Source organism: Lytechinus pictus, chromosome 9 (genome assembly GCF_037042905.1).
Source record: "Lytechinus pictus isolate F3 Inbred chromosome 9, Lp3.0, whole genome shotgun sequence".
Taxonomy (NCBI): domain Eukaryota; kingdom Metazoa; phylum Echinodermata; class Echinoidea; order Temnopleuroida; family Toxopneustidae; genus Lytechinus; species Lytechinus pictus.
The window spans coordinates 5,044,241-5,066,381 of NC_087253.1; the positions used below are offsets into that span (position 1 = coordinate 5,044,241).

The 22,141-nt window shown below is 39.6% G+C and overlaps 1 protein-coding gene across 1 annotated transcript in view; it reads left to right on the forward strand.

Moving 5' to 3' along the window:
• Positions 1–6,267: 6,267 nt before the first annotated feature.
• Positions 6,268–22,141, forward strand: part of LOC129267888 (uncharacterized) — a 29,146-nt gene continuing 13,272 nt past the window's right edge. Inside the window, exons 1-6 of the mRNA XM_064104541.1 lie at positions 6,268–6,582; positions 8,254–8,567; positions 10,113–10,376; positions 11,999–12,304; positions 12,532–12,770; positions 14,160–14,282. Coding sequence (XP_063960611.1) covers positions 8,417–8,567; positions 10,113–10,376; positions 11,999–12,304; positions 12,532–12,770; positions 14,160–14,282 — 1,083 coding nt within the window. The 5' untranslated portion in view covers positions 6,268–6,582; positions 8,254–8,416. The remainder of the gene's footprint in view (positions 6,583–8,253; positions 8,568–10,112; positions 10,377–11,998; positions 12,305–12,531; positions 12,771–14,159; positions 14,283–22,141) is intronic.

Genomic DNA, 22,141 nt, shown 5'->3' on the forward strand with positions numbered 1-22,141 from the left:
CTGCCATTGCCTCCACTTTGATAAAAAGGCCCGAGAGTGATATCTGTCGTCTATAACGTCAGCCACTATGACTGATTAACCTAGACGTAAAACGTTTCATAGGTAATTGGTTATATACCAGCTTGGCGTTTACCAGCAAAATGCTGTCCTGCCGAGTTCCTACGTGAGTTACCACAAACAGAAACAGAAACAAACATGAGTTTCATTGGAAAAGCCGCGGACGTAAATCTGAGCGGAGAACTTACAGTTCAGGAAACGTCATGGATTTACGTCAATTGAAAAAGGAGCGATTCTTTTCATAACGGAGTATCGTAGAACATGTCTTCACACGTCTTTTGACCGTATCACGTGACCCCCGACAGCCCTGCAACTTACACCGAATGAATCTATCACCCAGGCTTGGTTTATATTGGACCAACAGTTCTCTAGTTATGGTCTTGCAGATACAATTTAACAGTTGGATAAATAACCTTTTACTAACCATGTGATATCTCTAAAAGGACAGATTCATAAAAAAAATGTGTAATAAATTGCTTGCATTGGTCATCACGTGGTGGTCATGTCGATGTCGTACCTCTTATATCTCGGAACACCACTCGATAAGACTAATAATGATGGTGCGATACCAATCCACCTTGCGTCGGCCAATGGTCATTTGGACGTCATTTATACCCTTTTTACACAGGATTTTCTTAACCCCGGACTATCGCTAACCCCGTACTATCCTTAACCCCGTACTATTTTGTTTTCCTTTTCACACATGCCAAATTGTTATCGCTAACCCCGGATAAGGAATGCTTGCTTTTCACACACGAAACTCGCTAACCCCGGACTAGTGGTTTTTGTCGATCATTCGTAGTACAAGTACTTCACTCGTACCTTTTTACACACGCTAAAATTTCCTTAACCCCGTAATATAGGTGGGGCTAAATTGCCATTTAGCCCCACCTATAGTACGGGGTTAAGCTTAGCCCACTTTCGTTTTACACTAGCGATCTTAACCCCGTACTATCGCTCTTAGCACCGCAATTGCTGGGATAACCCTGCTTTTTTGCAGGGCCAAATAATCCCGTACTAAAGGTGGGGTTAGCACACTTTGCAAAAATGCTGTGTAAAAAGAAAGTGGGCTAAGCTTAACCCCGTACTATAGGTGGGGCTAAATGGCAATTTAGCCCCACCTATAGTACGGGGTTAAGGAAATTTTAGCGTGTGTAAAAAGGGTATAAGTATCTTGTTCGCGAGGGATCAACTATCGGATAAACCCCAAAACGAAGGTCTGACACAGTTTCACGTTGCTTCATTTGCTGGTCATCTTGAAGTAGTTAAATATCTCACTGATCAAGGATCAATTGATAGACCTAACCGTGACGGTGTAACAGCTCTTTATTGTACAGCATGCAATGGTCATTTTGATGTAGTTAAACATCTCGTTGAACATGACAAATCAATGTTGAAAATCGATAAGAGTAATAACGAAGGTTCGACACCACTTTTCATAGCATCATCCAATAGTCATCTTGATGTTGTTGAGTACCTTATTAATCAGGGAGCCAAAATTGATAAGCCAGATCATCATGATATGACGCCTCTTCATGTAGCATCAAGCAATGGTCATCTCGATGTGGTTAAGTGCCTCATTGAAAAGGGGGCACAGATTGAAAAGACCGATGCATTGGGCGAGAAACCACTTCACAAGGCAACAAGACACTCTCGTATCAACGTTGTTCGGTATCTCAATAGTGATGAAGCAAGAAGATTAGGAGCCAGATCTAAAGTTTAAACACATAATTTCAAACTATTACATCTAAACAATTTAAATCCAATCAGGGCTCCGTCTTACAAAGAGTCATAATTGATCTGATCCTGTTAAAGTACATGGAAATTCAACAATGTTGTACTTTTTTCTCCAGGAAATTTGCACGATGTCCTTTGTAAACAACCACACTACATTTTCAAGGGAAAAAATGAATGAATAAAAATATGTTGAATAATCATGCATTTTTTATGTTGACGTTGCTGGCTTTCCATAGCTGTGGTCCGGTTGATCGGATCAATCGTAACTCTTTGTAAGACGGCGCCCTGGTCTTAGCGATTGTAATACCTTTTTTCAATCCATGGCTTTACACTGTTTGGTTATTTGATAAAATGCAAAACGATTATCCTCCTGACATCATACATACTTTATTTTTAGGCCTATCGATTATAAGTAAATTGAATGATAACAGCTCAACCCCCCCAAAAAAAATGATTATGTAATGGGTACATTGTAGTCCAGGATAGACCCCATAGAGACTTGACCAAACCTTGTTTTTTTATATATACAATATTTTTTCATGGTTTTTTGTCAATTCAAGGGTGCTGATTACGAATCTGGATGATGCCACTCGTGTAACCTTGGGCATTTTCCGCAAATTGGCAAAATCCAATATGGCCGCCAAAATATGCAAATTACCCATGAAAATCCTAAAATTGTCCACGAATTGGCTATGAAATGCATAAAATCGTGTGGCAGGAGTGAAATACACTCTAAAAAAAATAATTTTTGACAAAATTTTTATTTTCCTGATAATCAAAATGGCCGTCATAGGCCATTGTATACTTTAATATGTACAATATGAATAGGGCAAACTAGTTTTCACAAAAATGAGCACTAAACCGCAAAAAAATCGCGATGTATGAACAAAGTAGTATATGCAAATCATCATTTCTAACGAGATATATCATGTATTATGTCATGTATGGGGACATTGCTGTATTTCGATATCTAAAATAGCCGCCACTGGCCCAAAAATTTTGACATTTAAAGACAAAAATCCAATGTTGTTATATATTATGATGACATGATATCCAGAGAATAATATATTGCACTCTTCTCTCTTTAGATTCCTTTTTTGTGGTCTCTATGCCGCTGTGAACAGGATTCTTTGCGGCAGCGTGAACAGTAAAAAAATGAAGGGCGCAGTATAGCACATGTGCTAAAAAGCTGCTTTGTATAGGTCCCGAGCTTTTCATGAGAATCTAACTTTGAGCTATTTTTTGACATCATATTCAGTAAATAAAAGCATATCCTACACTTCTCAGTTGCTTTTCATTCCTCCTTTTTTGTTCTTGTTTGTAGAACCTTTGGGGCCATGGCCGAACCCTTCCATACGCAGTGCTGTGCAGTTGGGGTCCGGGGCGGAGCCCCCTGAACTTTTTGATATCAAAGCCATTTAAACCTCGCAGATACCGCTATTTTAATCAAATCGCGGCCATATACCATGTATGCATAATATAGCCTTTACACAACACATTTATTCAACTCAGTTGAGGAATGAACCAAATATTTTGAGGGGGCAAAACATAGCAATGTTGATTTTTTTTTTAAAAGTCGCCAGCGTGCAAAGCGAGCTGGAAAAGAAATTGCCTATTGAAATCAAATTCTAATTATGTGATAGATTTTTCAATTATATTCAGCAAATAACACATTTCATTGGGATTTCATTGTTTCCATTCATTTCATTATGCGTTGTCTCCTATAATTTCTTTCATTTCCTGATGGGTGTGGAACCAAGACCCCCCCCCCCTGCGCCTGTATGCCAGTTATTGAACGGAGAGGGGCGTTATAGAGCCATTCCCGACCTTTCGTTTGAGGACGCGCACGCTTATTTACGACGGTAGTTGATTTTGGAAGACTTTTTGGGCCCGTCATCATGGTCGTAAAACTCTGTCCTGCAATGCAAATTGTGTGACATTCAATATGCGTTTCGTGTGCAAAATTATGGTTGCTACTATGGTAACAGCGATATATCCGATTGAGGACGACTTTCCAAAGCCACATTTGACTCCTCCTAGAGCTCGAGAGGCCGCCCGGGGGGCCCACTTCCATTGATTAGTGGATACCAGGAGCGACCACGCGTAAAAGGGGACAGAGTGGGCAAGTACGTTACGTATAGGCCTATGTAACGTTATAAGGGTGTCAAAACGATGTTTAAAATGCTGAAAAAAGGGATATATATCCAATACTTGTAGGGTTTCACAAGCCAAATACTTGTTAAGAGATGCATTTTCATAATCTTGAAAAGAATTGCTTCCCTTGTTTAGGGTACTTTTCGAAACCCCATGGTCCTGCCTGGTATCCACTCATCAATGGAAGTGGTCCCCCCGGAATTGGAATATAATCCCCCATTTCTGGGGAAAGTAAAACATAATGCCCATTACATCGTGTGCGAGAGGCATGTCGTTTGTGTAGAAGGACTAAACAAAAGAAACAAAAGAAACAAAAAGAAACGAGTTCAAACGTATTGCATTTGCTGTGTACATTATCAACACATGCGAAATGTTCGGCTGGATTGGTTGATCTGACCCATTAAATCAATCGCCAGTGATCCACCAATAATCCACATTAAATGCAATATCGATTCGATGGACTGTAATGATCTATACCTAAGCCTTCATTCAGTAACTTTTTCCTCACTCAATATGTACCTGATTTGTTTGAAAAACCACCTTCTTATCCATGTTATAATCTGTTTTAGGTCCTGAATTTCGAATATCTCCTGCCATCAGTTGTAATATACATGCATGTATGGTGCGGGTGTCGCGGAAAAGGATTTTGCACACGAAAAGCAGATATGTAGGGCCTGTAACCCCCCTGTAACACAAAGCTTAGCATTGATTGTAGAGCAGTTTTCTACGTTTGATTCTATTGACTATAATGCACAATCAATCTTAAAAATCAAGTGTATGATTAAGCGTTAACTTTTGTGTTAGGGGACCCTAATATTAGCGTCCGTGAGGATTGCGAAAGGTCCCAATATATAAATGAAGAGACCGGCCCTACTGCGTGGGGTCTTGGGCAAAGCCCCGGTAGCTTATTTGCATAAAATTTAGCTAGCTTGTAGCGCAATGTTGTATGTAGTCCATCTTTCTTCCCGCTCTTTAATTTCAATCATCCGCAGCCCGGTGTTGTTATTTTTTTTCTTGTCCCTTTTCTTTGTTTTCCAATTTAGCTTTTGACTTATTACAAGTTCATGTCGGGCTATTGTTTGCCATTTTGTTATCTTTTGATTTATTTCCCATCGTGCTATTGCATTACATAGGCCTATTTCGGAATAGTTTGTTCTTTCTGAAATGTTCTTCTTTCGTACATTTTCCCGATTTCCTTCATTCATTTATCATTTAAAAATGTAGTTTTCTTCGTTTTCTCCTTTCCTTCCCCTTTCCCTTTCTTTCTCCCTCGTTTTTTTTCTTTTTCCCGTTTTTCTTTTTTTTCCCCGGTGAAACCCGCCAGCTTCCCCCCCCCCTGCCCACCCGCCTGTTACGCCACTGGTTGCACCCGCATCATTGGATACGAGCCTGACATTACAGTGTTTCTTTCTTAACCACTTTAACATTTTTTTTTTCAAAACATCTATATAGCTTATAATTATTTTACATTTGATAATTACAAAGTTCTTGAAAATTCGTTTATTCTAAAATTTCATCGAAACACAGAGCTTCTTCAGGCATGTCAGGCAGAAACTTTATCGTGAAGTAATTGTGCTATCATTATCTTAGACATGCTAGAGTGGGGTAGATATATATTATTTGCTTTTTTTTTAACTTTGTTTCAAGATGCACTTTTAAAAAGAGAAGTCCGGTTAGTTCGTTTTATTTTTATAATTAGGGGCGCAACGGTGCTCTAAAATAGTTTAGAAATTAGCGACGCAAAATTTAACACATTTTGACTTAAGGGATATATGAGAGACCTTAGGGGCGCCAAATTAATACTGAACATTGGGGCCTATATTACTTCAAGCTATAAGAGTGCCACATTACTCGAAAGGGTCGGGCGCTGAATTCTTGTTTCATTAATAGTCCCATGGGATATGCATCTTGTACACGTTCTCCGCTTTTGTAGCCAAAGGATACATTTCAGAACTATTGTTACATAGGCCTGGGCTCAGCAGTGTTTCGTGTATTCACGGAATCGATAGGGAGTTTACAGAATCATTTATTAAATATATCGACAGGAAACTAAAACATCCTACCCCTAAAGACTACACAAGCCATGAAAAGAGATTAAGAAAGTTTGGGTATATCGATATATCTTTTTTGTATTAGCTGATTAAAGTCAGTTATTAGCTACGTAATTGTTTATGACCAGTCTTGAAAAACAAATTGGGGGGGGGGGGGTGTGGGGTCTTCTGCTAGTTACAAATGACTTATGTTTACCTCTACTGTTTCTAAGACGGAAATCATAATCTAACGCGATATCTACTAATTACATCATTTAAATACAGAAACAGAAGAAGCACTAAGACCAGTACAACAATCATCAACACCAGCACGAGAAGCAGCAGGACCATTAGAGATTACAGGATCCGCACCCGAGGCAGCACGACCCGGATTAAGAGAACCAGGTCCAGAATCTGGAACGGGGCGATCAATACTAGGGCGTACCACACCAGCAGCAGGACCATTAGGAGCAGAAAAGCTAGAGGGGCCATTACCAGAAGGAACATGGCAAGCACAAGAACAAACAAGGGCACCGGGAGCAGCAGGACCAGGACAAGTACCAACAGTATCAGCAACAGAACATGAAAGAAAGGGGTCACAAGGGTACGTACAAAAATGTTTCTGCTTAAACATTGGCGGCGGAAGCAAAAAAAAAAGAAACTTGGGGGGGGGGGCATCAAAATGTTTGACAAGCAACAACCAAAAAAAAGGTTATCAACCACAATTTTAGAGGGACCAACAAATTTTTTTGACAAGCAACAAAAAAGGGGATCAACCTAAATTTAGGGGGGCCATATAAATGTTAGGGGAACGCAGGAAACAAAATTGACAAGCCAAAAAAAGTTATAAACACAATTTTTGGGGGGGATTGTCCCCCCCCCCCGCCGCATGTGACTTTGAACACAAAAGACCATGCATGGAGCTATTGCGATCCGCTTCGTCCATGTATTGACTCCCCTCTGCTCTTGTGGCTAACAGTAGAGAGTTTTAGGAGCAGTGGACGTGAACGACGTAGCAGTCCTCTGATCGTTTGAGTGAACTTTAGATTTCACTCGACTTGTCCATATGAAACAGCGCGATAACCAGCGGGTCATGTTACGCTGCCCGACCCGGAAGATCTGGCGCACCATCGCCTGGCGACCCGGTTGGGTGATGCGAAGGTGCAACTTGTGCACATGTGCCCTTTCACATGCTTTTATTCCTTTTTACGCGAGTTAGGATATATATCGATGTATATTTTGGAGATCAGAAAGCAATTTCAAATATGATAAACATAATGCATCGTACAACTTACATTAATTTTGTGAAAAGTCGCTGAAAACTGTGTTTTAAAAGGGAAAGGTTAATATTCATGCCCGGTCTTCATGCTGGGCTTGAACGGTTAAAATGACGTCACTCACGTGCACGTCGTGTATGATTAAAGGTCAAGTCCACCTCAGAAAAATGTTGATTTGAATCAATAGAGAAAATCAGACAAGCACAATGCTGAAAATTTCATCAAAATCGGATGTAAAATAAGAAAGTTATGACATTTTAAAGTTTCGCTTATTTTTAACAAAATAGTTATATGAACGAGCCAGTTACATCCAAATGAGAGAGTCGATGACGTCACTCACTCACTATTTATTTTGTTTTTTATTGTTTGAATTATACATTATATCACTTTTTTACGAATTTGACGATTAGGACCTCCTTGCCTGAAGCACAAAATATTAAAAAAATGGAATTCCAAGTGTTCAGGGAGGAGTGAAACTTCATTTCACATGACAATGACGAGAAAATAAAGATATTTCATATTTCATATAATAAAATACAAAAGAAATAGTGAGTGAGTGATGTCATCGACTCTCTCACTTGGATGTAACTGGCTCGTTCATATAACTATTTTATTAAAAATAAGCGGAAGTTTGAAATGTCATAACTTTCTTATTTTACATCCGATTTTGATGAAATTTTCAGCATTGTGCTTGTCTGATTTTTCTCTTTTTATTCAAATCAAGTTTTTGTTTGGTTGGACTTGTCCTTTAAGGAGAACCGCAAAATGGATGTAGCGAGGTTCTCGATTCTGATAGTGGACGTGTGAGGACCTGAGGCATATGGAACGCCAAAAAATGACGTCATCTCGTACCAGTCCACTATGCGGACGTACATTTCTAAAAGTGCTCATTGTATATTTTCATTTCACGTGTTCTTTTATTACCAAACACCCAAGATTATTTATATAACCATGGACCTAGGTCAATGATAACATATCACCCCCCCTTTTTTTTACAGATTGGATTCTGTGATCAATGATGACTTTGACGATATTTTGACCAATATTGCCAAGAACATTTACAAAGACTCAGACATCGATTATCTCGGCAAAAAGTTGGGAGTAAGAATAGCTGCTATTAATCTCTATATCAAAAGAAATAATCAACCAGGAGAGAGATATATGGGAACATTAGAAATGCTGAGGGATTGGCGTGAAGGGCAGAACCGTTCGCAGGAACGGCAGGTATTGAGTTCAGCGTTAGTAGCAGCTGGATTGATTAGAATGAACGAAGATTATTTTGGGACGTGTACAACTGCCATGGACTCTCAAGGTAAATTAGACTGTTTATAGAAATGTGATCTATGGGTATTGCCCTGGGGGCTCTCAGAATTGGGAAGGGTACAGGGGTGTAGCCCAAAACCTGAAACCATGTTCTTAAAGATCACCTTCACCCTAATAAAATGTTGATTTGAAAAGATATAGAAAAATAAAACTAGCATAACACTGAAAATTTCATCAAAATCGGATGTAAAATAAAAAAGGTATGGCATTTTAAAGTTTTGCTTATTTTTCACAAAACAGTGATATGCACAACTCAGTGATATGCGAATGTCCATCACTTACTATTTCTTTTGGTTTTTTTTATTGTTTGAATTGTACAATGTTTTATTTTTTACAGATTTGACCATAGGGACTGACTAGACTGAATTATATAGTATCAAACAATGCTAATTCCACATGTTCATGGAGCAATTAATCATTGTTTCAACGGATATTGAGGAGAAAATTAGAATCTTTCATATTTCATGTAATAAAATACAAAAGAAATAGTGAGTGGGTGACGTCATCAGTCTTCTCATTTGCATACCAACAAGGATGTGCATATAACTGTTTTGTGAAACGAAGCAAAAATTTAAAATGTTATAACTGTCTTATTTCACATCTGATTTTGATGATATTTTCAGTGTTATGCTTGTTGGATTTTTCTATTTTTATTCAAATCAATTTTGTGTTGGGGTGGACTTGTCCTTTAAGAACGGAATTTGGTTATGAAATGAGGGGCTTAAAATTGAACAATTCCGACTGCCCTCTGCAAATAACTTGAATTCAAATGGGGGTCTCGAGAATGAGGGGCTTATGAACGGAGGAGAACGGGTGCGATGAAAAGGGGCGAAAGTCATAATTATGCTTAGGATCGACTGGCAAGGCATGAAAATGGTGTCTTATTAAGGACCACACCTTTGATCTCGTACTAACTCTTTATAATAAATCATCAAAACGCCTGTAAACGTTTTTACCACCTTATATATCACTTTGCTAAATTTTCTGTTCTGATACATGATTGGCGTAGGAACATTGGGGCCCGTATAATGAAGTCAGGTTTAACTGATACCATGGTCTAACTCTGTGCTAGAATTATTGGAAGCCAAGCATTTAAACAATTGCTCCCATTCTATTTTTACTCATGTTTACTGTGCACTTTCATGATTATTTAATGGAGAAGACAATTATCTGTTTATCTTTCCCAGACAGTTAAGAATGATTTGAAAGTCAAATTAGCTGATACTGTGAACTTGTACCATGTCAACTGTTAGAGATTTATGTCACAATTGGCTCTCCATAATTAAACCACTACTTCAGAACAAACTTTAAATAAAACACAAAGGTAGAATACGGGACTGGGTGATTATAGACCCACAAGAAATGGAGGATTTAAGAAGACGACTTTTGTGATATAAAATTTGTTATAATTGATTTGCAAACTCCTACAAACACTATAATAGCCTTAATAACAATGAGAGAGTCGTCTTCTTCAAGTTATGCGCCTTGCATCTCTGGAACATATTGACGAATGTATAAATTCCTTTCTATGCAGAAACGGAAGATGCACTAAGATTAGTTTCGCAACCATTACGACCAGCAGCAGAAGCAGCGGGACCATTACAGATAATAGGATCTACATCCGAGGCATTAGGACCATCAGGTCAAGTATCTGGAGCTGGAGGATCAACGCCAGGACCTGCTAAACCAGCACCAGGAGCAGAAAAGTATGTAGGACATGTACCAGAAGCAACATCGCAAGTAACAGAACAAGAGATAAGAGCAGCAGGGACGTCTTCAACTGTCATGGACTATCAAGGTAAATAAGACTGTTTATAGAAATGTGATCTATGGGTATTGCCCTGGGGGCACTCAGATTTGGGAAGGGTACAGAGGTGTAGCCCAAAATCTGAAACCATTTTCTTAAGAACGGAATTTGGTTATGAAATGAGAGGCTTAAAATTTTACAAGTTCGAGTGCCCTCTGCAAATAAGGGTGCTTGAGAACTTGAATTCAAATGGGGGTCTCGAGAACTGGTGTCTGGAATGAGGGGCTTAGGAACGGAGGAGAACGGGTTGGACGATGAAAAGGGGCGAAAATCATATGCTTAGGAACGACTGGCAAGGCATGAAATGGTGTCTTATTAAAGGCCACACCTTTGATCTCGTACTAACTCCTTGTAATAAATCATCACAACGCCCGTAAACGTTTTTACCACTTTATCTATCACTTCGCTAAATTTTCTGTTGTGATACATGATTGGCGTAGGAACATTCGGGTCCGTATTATGAGGTCAGGTTTAACTTGGACCATCGTCCAACTCTGTGCTAGAATTATGGGAAGCCAAGTCCGTAAAAATTGTTCACATTCTATTTTTTCTTATGTTTACTGATTGTAGACATTTTTTACCCAACTTACAGACTAACTAGGCCTACTTTTCGCTTCCTCTGGTCGGATATTATGTGCAGACATACTTATCGCTTCCTTCTAGTAGTGGAGATAGCAAACAAAAATGTTGCAATATTTATTAAAATATGATTTTAAACTTCCTCTACTGACTGTATGCGGCTGCAACTGTAACACATAACATCGCAAATAGATATATTCCCTCACATTATTATCATTTTTGTTTTGTAAAATGTTAATTTGAAAATTGTCAAATTCTAAGGGTTTTCCACATTTTGACACTTTTATCATACAATATTTAGCCCAATCTCAGGCCATAATATTCCTTTGATAAAATAGTCGACGTTTCATATTGAAATAAAACTGTATTTCCAACTAATATCTAATTTTAACACAAATTTTTTGTTTAGCTTTCCCATAAAGCTGGCGGCATCACAGGTAGGCATCAAAGGCTACAGTGATCTGTATTTTTTTTGTATCTCTTTATACTTCGAAGCTACGTGTACACAAATTAAATTGAATTTCGTTGTCGCATCTCTTAAAATTCCTTGCTTACACTCGACTTTCCCGGCCGTTACATGTTGGCCCTTACGTCACCCAGAGAAAGTTATACGAAATTTACGCACAACTTACACGACCTAAGCTAGAGTGTGGTAAAAGGCTATTTGTCCGGGAAACAAGGTCCAGGGCAAATGCCCGGTAGAAGTAATCGTCTGGGAGTATTTGTCCAGGGGTAGTTTCCCAAGATATGCTTGTCCTGGGGTGAATATCGAGGGGTTGGGAGATGTTCGAGGTAGATGTCTGGGAGTGGATCTTCGGATACGGTCTACTGGACGTACATTCTAAGGAAGAAAAATAGATTGAAAGGGTGGGGAGTAATCATTCAATTCGATTAAAGATCATGCGAAGGCAACGTGTCGACTAGACAGTGTCCCCGAAACGCATTGAAGTATTGTAAATAATTGGCCGTATAATCCTTTCTTTTTGGTAGACGTTAGTGCAAATAACCATTTGTAATATTTTGTTATTAAATAGATGATGCATTGGCTAGTGGAAAGTTCGGTGAACACGGAGGGGAACTGTCTGTCAAGTCCTATGGCTTTAGACTTATCATCCCAAAGGGCGCCCTAGAGAAAGATGAACAAATTGGTCTCCGTGTACTGACCGAAATTCCGGATGGACTCAGACTCCAAGAAGATGAGATGTTTGTTAGCCATGGCTTCAAGCTTTGGCCAACCGGTCTTCAATTTAAGAGACGGGTAAAATTGATAATACCACACTGCGCGGTTGTCGATATTCCAAACAAGATCGAGACAGTATTGTATTCCTGGAATCAATCGGGTAATTATGTTTAATAATGATAATAACATATTAATAATAATACTGTTAACCTATTAGATTTGAAGATTATTCATTCACGTTTCTTAATATTTTCCACGATGAATGTTAAGGACTTAAGACAGTGATTTAATTTATTTAATTATTTTTTTTCAAATCATGCGCAACTTTTGAGACCACGTTTTGGACTTCCATTTTTCTATTTCTCTAAATTTGCAATGTTCTCAAAGGTACATTTGAGCGGATTTCTTATTCGGCCAACATGATTTGCTCAGTGCAAGACAAGTGGCTGGAGGTTCTTATCAGCCATTTTTGTGGAGGACGCTTTGCTATTATTTGGAGTTGGATAAATTCACCTTTTCGGGGCATACTGTTGTCATGCATGTCATTTCTTCCAAGAACGTTGCCTTCTTCCAGGAGACCAGTGCTCGAAGTTAGATTTGCCAAGAAGATTCGTGGCCAAACATGGGTAAATGTCATTTTTGCATTACGTTATTTTCATCTAGCATTGAACACCAATTTTACAGAGATATTAGGTAAATTGTGAAAATTAAAGTTATCATGATCAAATGGGTATTAACATGATTAAGACATTCAGTACATTCAGCTGGATTTATTAAGATTTTTTTTTGCCGGAGGATACAAAGCGTTCTATTATTACCCTGGCTTTTAGCTAGGTTGTCATTTAGCATGTTTCGGAACTAAAGCATTCAAGGAATCTCTTCCTATTCACCTACTCTGGGTTGATGAAGCACAATGTGGGTAAATGTCTTGCTAAATAAAAACACGATATGGATTGAAATCGAACCCCACGTCCCTCAGATTGAAAGACGAGAGTCATAACTAGTAGACCACCACCCCCACACATTAAATTCCAGATGAACAAAAAGAAACGATATCACTATTCATAATATATTAATCAATTGATAAACCAATAAATATTGAAATATTCAAGCGGTGAGATTTGCAAGTCGCACGTACATTCCGGTTTTTCTGCTTTATTTTGTTTTATATTTTTCTTTGGGGTGCATCGAACCACCTGATTAGGTTTTGTACGATCCGCCATTTTGTAGAGTCAATACCATCTTTGACACGTCAAAATGACAAAAAATCTTTCCATATCGTCTACAAGTGGCTGCTATTCTCTCAAGCATTTTGCTTATGATAGCTGGCCGCTGCATTTTATTATATATATTATATATATTATTGCTTACATGTATTTCTATGTAAATTATTTCACTATTATGTAATCGTCACAATTTGTAATTATTTCATTTATTTTTTGTATTTCTTTATATTTATTATGATTACTGTGTTTCATATATTGAACTTTCAATAAATGCAGAAACACCTGCAAAAAAAAAAAAAAAAAAAAGTGCATCGCGTCACACGCAAATGTGCGAATGTGTGTTTGGTTGTGCATAAGTCCATGTATATATGATTTCGATATCAAAATTTGCTGAGTTCCTTCCCTTACTTCAATGAAAATATAAATGATTAAGACTGACAGAAAACAAAAAAATAAGCACAATCTAAGCGTACCGTCATTGATTTTACGAATGTGGCATAGACCTCGGCTGGTATCCTTGACACGATATAGAGATAATTGCGTTAAACTGATGATGTTTTGGAGACGCCCGAAAACTTTGGGCTTCGAAAGAAGCCTAATCAATCATAATATGTCTGGAGAATGCATTTTTTCCTTTATTATATGTAACATTTTGTTTGCAATTCGATTTTTTTTTCAATATTTGAAATGACGCGTAGATATACATTTCAGAGGATTTGTGCCAAAGACTTGCACTTTACAACTATATTCAACACTAAGATAAAACAAATGTGTCTCTTTCTTTTAAAGAAAAATATCCACGCGTTAGATGTCAGATTCCATCCTGTGAAGAGTGATGACGACGAAATTATTTTCCGACGTAAAAAAATTACTGTATCATGCAGTCTTAGTGGGAACAGTATCAATCCTGAAGTAAGTACAACGCAGCTGAATGAAAACCTACAACAATCTTAGGTTTAAAAGGATGATTTTATATCAAGCAATTGCATCGTGCATAATGAAGGGGTATGCCTAAGCCAAAACAGACATGTCCTTGCAATATTGTATGTATTGAAAGCTGCCCCACCACTTACTGGAGCAAGTGGGTCGATTGTCTGCCATTAAATATCCAAAGATGCAGAAAAAAAGAAACTATCTATACAGTGCGTCCCACAAAAAACGAAACCGAGATTTATCGATGATTTATCATAACTTATTTACAAATACAATAGACAAATGACCTACCATCGTAAAGCTTAGAATGTCCTCTTTTATCTAATATTACTTAGATTATTTCTCATTCACGCATGAGTGAGCAAAAACAATTTGAAGAGGGGATACCAAAAAGTCACTTGGCGGGCTGTATCTGGATTTCAAAAAGAAAACTACAGTTTTAAAAAGTTCTGTTCTTTCATTTGATACCTCAATTACAGAAAATTGTCATGAAATAACAAAGTTATGGTCATTTGAAATAAGGCTTGAATTTCAATAATTTCATAAAAGGAAGAGGTTTTACAGGCTAGCGTTCAAACTCACTCGACAATCCGTTTTGTTGACGATCAGCCATGCTTTAAGTCTTTTGTTAACCATGCGATAGCTTCTTTGGGAAACCGGTGAAAACACATTTAATAAAATTTTGGAAATACAAGCATTTTATCGAGGGGACATAACTTTTTTTTACTTCTTGACCATTTTTTGTGATTAAGGTATCAAATAAAAGAACAGATATATTGAACTTTTTAGGCATGTGATTTCCTTTTGGAAATTCAGATACCCCCTGCCAAATTAGTTTTTGGTATCTTTTCTTCAAATTGTTTTTGCTCACTTCAAATTGTTTTTGCGTGAATGAGGAATAATCTAAAGTAATATCAGATGAAAGAAGATATTCTAAGCTTTACATAGGTAGGTCATTTGTCAATTGTATTTGTGATTAAGTTCTGACAAATCATCGCTTAATCTCGGTTTCGTTTTTTTTTCCGGGACGCACTGTATAGTCCGGCAGCCCAGGAGATTTATTCAACCGAAAGCCGGACAAGCAAATGACCCCATAGCTGGATGGCATGGACCCTGAAGTTTGCAAAAATGCATTGCTGCCGGGTTTTATCCGTGGTCTTTCCGCCTAAATGACGTAATCTATGACGTCACTACAAAATGACCCTATTTTACCCTTTTTAAGACATTCTATCCATAGCATGAAGTCAAGGGCGAACATCTCAGCTAAACCATGATTCTACTTCGTAAGCCTAATTGTTCGGAATCATGTATGGGTTGCACACTTGCTACCGATCAAAATGCCACAAATTTAAAGCAACAAAAGGTTGCCATTCATATGCAAATGAGCACAACCGTATATAAGCACAGCAAGCACGCTCATTCACCAGTGTACTTCTGTGTGCCGATCTTCGCCAGGCTACATGATGACGGACCTCTCTTGAGAACTCTCCGATTTACTTCACGGGCCCTGCCCTTCGCTAGATCCGGAGCCATCCGCCTCCCAACCACTGGCTGGCGGCCAAGCAGCTAAGGACGGGAAGAAGAAGGGCAAGCAAGCTCCGTGTACCATAACCAGACCGCCCCCGGACGCTGAGTCTATTGACCCCCGGGAGACCTCGCGGCAGCCCCCGGACGCTGCACCTATGGGTGCCCTTGAGGCGAAGATAGACGTCGGCAATAAGCCCAGCATGTTGGAGCTGGCCAACGCTTTATCGACCCTACAGTCGACTGTTCTGTCCCTCCTCCCAACCACCTCTGCAACCGCCAACCAGCAGGGAGATGATGTGGACGACGACATCGAATGGCTTGTCTCTCAGCAGCCCTCCACTCAGAACCAAGCTGACCAAGGTGTATTGGGAGAGTACTTGGAGCTGGTGGAGAAGGCAGACGAGGTGGTCGGCGCTTCTGTGTCGGAGAAGCTGGTCGAGGTGGTTAACAAGTTGATGTCAACCGACTTGAAGAGGACACTCTAAAGGAGAAGTTGGAGGCTTTCGCTCTGGCCTGAGAATTGTAAGGCCCTAAACGCCCCCAGAGTCAACCCTGAGATTTGGTCTATTTTTAAGAGTGGAACTCGAATATTCGACCACAAACTCCATAAGACCCAGTCACTCTTACTCAAGGCGATAACTCCGCTTGCCCGCGCTGTGGATGGCCATCTCGATAATCCAGATAAGGCCCCCTCCATCGATCCACGGCAAACTAGCAAGCTGCTACTGGACGGCATTGTGCTTTTAGGGGCGGCAAGCCTCGACCTGAGCTTGACGCGTCGTGAGCTCATCAAGCCGGAGCTTGATATGGCTTTTCGCTCACTATGCACGGATAAGGTGGGTTCCTCAACCTCTAGCCTGCTGTTCGGGGACAATCTCCTCCAGAGATGCATCGGCTGGGCATTGGTGTACAGGCCCCCCGTCAAAACCGCAGGAGGTTTGCACGCCCCACTCGACAGGCTACCAGACCCTACCAGGTAGAGGGGTACCATGACTCACGCCGCCGTTCGATGGCGGGCAACTATTCAAGGCCTCCCCCAAACTTCGGGCCGAGGAGACACCGGGCTCCGCCTTTCCATCCGGACCAGCGTGGTCGTCAAACCAAGAAACAAGCCGATTGGATCACTCGGCGTTGGTAAGTTATCATTCAGACCCACCATTGCCCATTGCTTCGGGTAGATTGTCTCGGTTCATCCACCATTGGAAGCGGATTACTTCAGACCCATGGGTCTTGAACACGGTTCAACATTTTATAGAATTCGACTTTTGGCCTTATCATACTACTGTTCCATCTCAAATCAGTTTCAGCGAACCTGATTATTATATTAATTGACGCAGAAATTCAAAATCTGCTCAAAAAGGAGGCTATTGTGCCCTGTATTCATGTGAAGGGTGAATTAATTTCCAACATTATTTCTCACACGCAAAAAAGACGGCTCTTTTCGGCCGGTTATAAACCTCAAAATTCTGAACCAATTTGTTTCGTATCCCCATTTTAAAATGGAGACATTTGACTCTGCCCTACGTTTACTTGAACCGAATTGTTATTTTGCGTCTATTGATCTCAAAGACGCATATTTCTCAGTGCCTATTGCACAAGAACATCGCAAGTATCTCCGCTTCCAATGGAGGGGTAAACTTCTCGAGTTTTGTCTTCTCCCATTTGGGTTATCGAGTGCAACGAGAGTCTTTACAAAAATTCTTAAACCAATGATTTTTTTCGGAATTTAGGATATGCATCTTGTAATTATATCGACGATGCATTATTGACAGGATATGATTATAACGAATGCCAATGTAATACTAAGGCACGCCTAGATCTTTGTGAATCTCTAGGCTTTGTTGTAAATAGAGCATGGGCGTCAGCGCAAAGGATTATCTTTTGTATTTGGGGGGGACGCAACAATAGATGTCCCCCCCCCCCCATGAACAAAAGATAATCCTTTGCGCTGACGCCCATGAAATAGAGAGAAATCAGTGATTGAACCCTGTCAACAAATCGAATTTCTTGGTTTGTGATAAATTCTCGTATTATGACAATTTCTCTACCACCAGGCAAAGCGGATCATATTTCTTTGTCTTGTAAAAATTTGCTGGACAAAGTCAACCCTACAATACGCCTGGTTACCAGAACTATAGGCATGATACTGGCTGCGGAATCGGCAGTCCCCTACAGCCCCCTGTTCCGGCGAGATCTTGAAATTGACACAAATTTAGCCCTAGAAATTCAAGAAGGAAATTTCAATGCTCGCAGCTAAATACTCGATCAAGGTTGGCGCTGACATGGAGGGCGTCTAACGCTCCCGGCGCCTCCGCCCCAATCGTTCGGAACGTTGACATTTACATAGAAGCATGCGTCCCTCGTAGGATGGGGGGCGTATAGTCCAACTCGTCATGTCAATACACAAGGAAACTGGTCCTCAACAGAATGCGATTTGCATATTAATGTTTTGCAACTTTTGGCCATCTTTGCTCTTAGTTCTTTTTGTTCAGATTTGAACGCTGTGCACGTTCACGTTAGGACTGACAATTCCTCAGCTGTATCATGCATCAACAAATTTGGTACATGTCACTCGCCTGATCTACATTCCGTCAGTCGAGACATTTGGTTGTGATGTATGGTGAGGAATCTTTTGCACTCCGCCGAACACATACCTGGGAAACAAAACACAATAGCAGACTCCTTCCTCCGTAACTTTAATGAGAACACAGAGTGGATTGTGTTTGATCGTGTTTGCAACATATTCTTTGTTCCTGACATTGATCTATTTGCATCTCGTCTCAATAGGCAGGTGGACTCCGTTGTATCTTGGCATCTGGACCCGGAGGCATTAACAACTAACTCATTCTCTCTAAACTGGGGGTGCTTTCGGAGCTATACCCCCCCCCCCCCCCCGTTCTGTCTCATTAACATGATACTACAAAAGATACTGAAGGATAAAGCCGAGGTGATACTATTCGCCCCTCCCCCCCCCCCTGTGGAAAACCCAGATATGGTATCCACGACTACCACACATGCTCACAGCTTATCCTGTACTTTTACCAGCATCTAATACTCTGCTTTCTCTTCCTTTTTCAGATAGACCCCACCCTTTCTTCGGGAAACTGCGCCTCATTGCCTGTCAATTATCGGGGGACAATTAAAGCCCAAGGAATTTCGTTGCAAGCTGCGGATGTCATCTTGCACTCGTGGAGAAAGTCCACTAGTCAAAGTTATGAGTCAGCCCTTAGAAAATGGCTTCTTTTATGTTGTCGAAAGAGTGTCAATCCCTTTTGTTCTAATTTGAATTGTATCAGCGAGTTTTTAACATCGGAATTCTACCGGGGTGCATCATACAGTAGCCTAAATACGGTCAGGTGCGCACTTTCATTCCTTCTACCCCCTGTCAGGGGTTTACGGTGGGGCACATCCCCTCATATTTCGCTTTTTGAAAGGAGTATATGATTTACGCCCTCCCCGCCCACGTTATAGTACAACGTGGAATGTGAACATAGTTCTGGACTATATCAAGAGGCTGACCCCCCTTCATGATCTATCCCTCAAACAGTTAAGTTTTAAACTAGTTATGTTGATAGCTCTAGTCTCGGGTTAACGGGCTCAAGCTTTATCACTAATCAGTATGACGGATTGCATTATATCTGATTCGTGTGTTGAATTCGTGATCAATGAATTGACCAACACGAGCCGACCAGGATCACCCCGAACGGTAATCACGTTACGTGCATACTGCATACCCAGCAGAAGAAAGGCTTTGTGTTCTCCGTACCCTCATGGAATACCCGAAACGCACTTCGCGCCTGAGGGCCAATAATCGTCGGCTCTTTGTTTCCATTAATGCTCAACATCACAATGTGACATCGCAAACAATAAGCAGATGGATTAAGTGTGTCCTGAAAAAAGCAGGCGTGGATACCTCTACATTCAAAAGACATAGTACCCGTTCAGCATCAACAAATGCCGCATTACGTCACGGAGCGTTGGTCGACGTCATTCTTTCCACCGCCAGGTGGTCTTCGGCGCAGACCTTTGCAATCTTCTACTATAAACCTCTTGCCTCGACGGCGTACGTAAACTTTGATTCTGCAGTTCTCGGTGATACGAGATGACTTTTGACCTTAATTGTTTGTTGTTTGAAAGCAAATACAGAACAGTTGATATTAAGATACCATGAACCATATACAGTTGGAGATCAGGCCTTTACTTGATTTCCCCTAAATGGGATTCTTGGATCAGTCGACTGTCAATACGTTTTTTTATATTAAAGGAGAAATAAGTTAATATTTACAAATTTGTCTCAAAATATTTCTTTATGTATGACAAGGGTGAATGTCGCGAATTGTAATGTCATGTGTGATGATCTCGACGATCATGTGAGTTGGGTGCATCTTTTGGACTAATCGGCTCATCCAAAGTTTTGGCTTTGAAGTCCCATACATGATTCCGAACAATTTAGCTTACGAAGTAGAATCAGTAAGTTTAAACGAATTTTAATATTGAAGTTTAATTATGATTCTACGAAGTAAAGCCTAATCTGAGGAATCATGACTCACCCTACTTTTTTCGTCCAAATGTAATAGCTCTTATTCCCTCCCGTATAAAGCGAGTTGGATTAGCATTTTTGTCACTTTGAAAACTGGTGAATGAACGTGCTTGCTGTGCTTATATACGGTTGTGCTCATTTGCATATGAATGGCAAACTTTTGTTGCTTTAAATTTTTGGCGTTTTGATCGGTAGCAGGTGTGCAACCCATACATGATTTCTCACATTAGGCTTTACTTCGTAGAATCATGATTAAACTTCAATATTAAATTTCTTTTCAATCTTGTTTAATTTACTTTAAACTTTGAAAATATATTGTTCAAGTAGTGCAAAAGATACTTGCAAAATTTCACGAACAAAAATTATTGTTTACATATGCAAATTACGTCATAAAATTAGTTTTTGAGATTTCTTGCTTCAAAAATTGTCAAAAATCGATTTAGAAATTTATTTTCTTTTTTAGTGTACTTTCTTTGATAAATTTCAAGTAAAACATAACATCGTTTTCTTTATATATCTACTTTTAGAAAATATATGTCAGTAATTTAAAATGACATAATATAAGCCTACTGTGATTTCAGCCCCCTTTTCAATATGGTGCGTACAGAGAAATCGTGCGTTTTTTGGCCCATTTCACCATATTGCTGAGGTGTGCGAACGATATGCCTACGTTATTGATGTTTCCCGCATTTTAGATGATATTGAATATTCCAAACAGCATATTTTCATCTGTATTATGTCTCTGCTGATAAATAAATGATTTTGGCAAAGATTGATTGCCCACTGGGCTCTATAGGCTACGTTTTCAGCCTAGTTTTCAACAACGAACCTATACCATGTATGACTGCATTATTGTAGTCGAGTCGGAAATGGGGGTTCCTGTGCACCATCAAAATCTATTTTTAATTAACGTTTTTGTATTGCCTGAAGTGTCTAGTTAATGAATCTTGATATTCCCTTTGTAAAATCGTGTCCCACGGGGTTCAAAATTTATATCTTTGTTGGCCCTCTTGGATTTTTTAAACAATTATTTTCATATTTTTTTGCAGAGTCTGACAATGGCATTACGTCAAACCCCCGTTTGGAGAAAGACCGCAGTTCAGATTGCAAACTGCGGTTTTATACCCCAAATTGCGTTTGTAAATCTCAAAAATCATTTCCAAGCCCTGATCCCCCCTCGGCCAGGTAATCCCCGCTGTTTCAATGGAACAATCTGAAATGAATACGCGTTTCACTATGATTTGGATAGTAGAAATCGGTTGAAATCGTTTTCTGGATTGTCCGGTTAATATATTTTGAAAAAAATAAGAATTTATTCAAAAAATTTGGTCCAAAATGTTCATGTGCATTGACATCTATCTGTTTTATCTTGCATCGCCTAACACGCAGAAATGCATGTAACCGTGCGTAGCGATAGAATATACATGTATATATATATTACTTGTATGAGGGTAAAAGGCGTGTTCTACATGTACAAGCAACTTTTATAAAACTGAAACCTCTTGAAAAAAAATTGAGGATCGAGGCATAGCTCTGCATTTTCATTTTACATGCAATTACTTTCTGGCACCTTAAAGCATAGTCCCAAGGGGCTTTACTACATAGCAGAAACACTTTTTGCCTCAATGGGGGCTCGAAAATGGCATATTTTCCCATAAAAATGTACAATATGGAAAAGGGGTGGGTGATTTTAGCGACCCCCTAAGGGGGTATGCTTCAATATGCCAGCACTTCTTTATAATTATGTAGCAGATAGAGGAAACTTTACTCT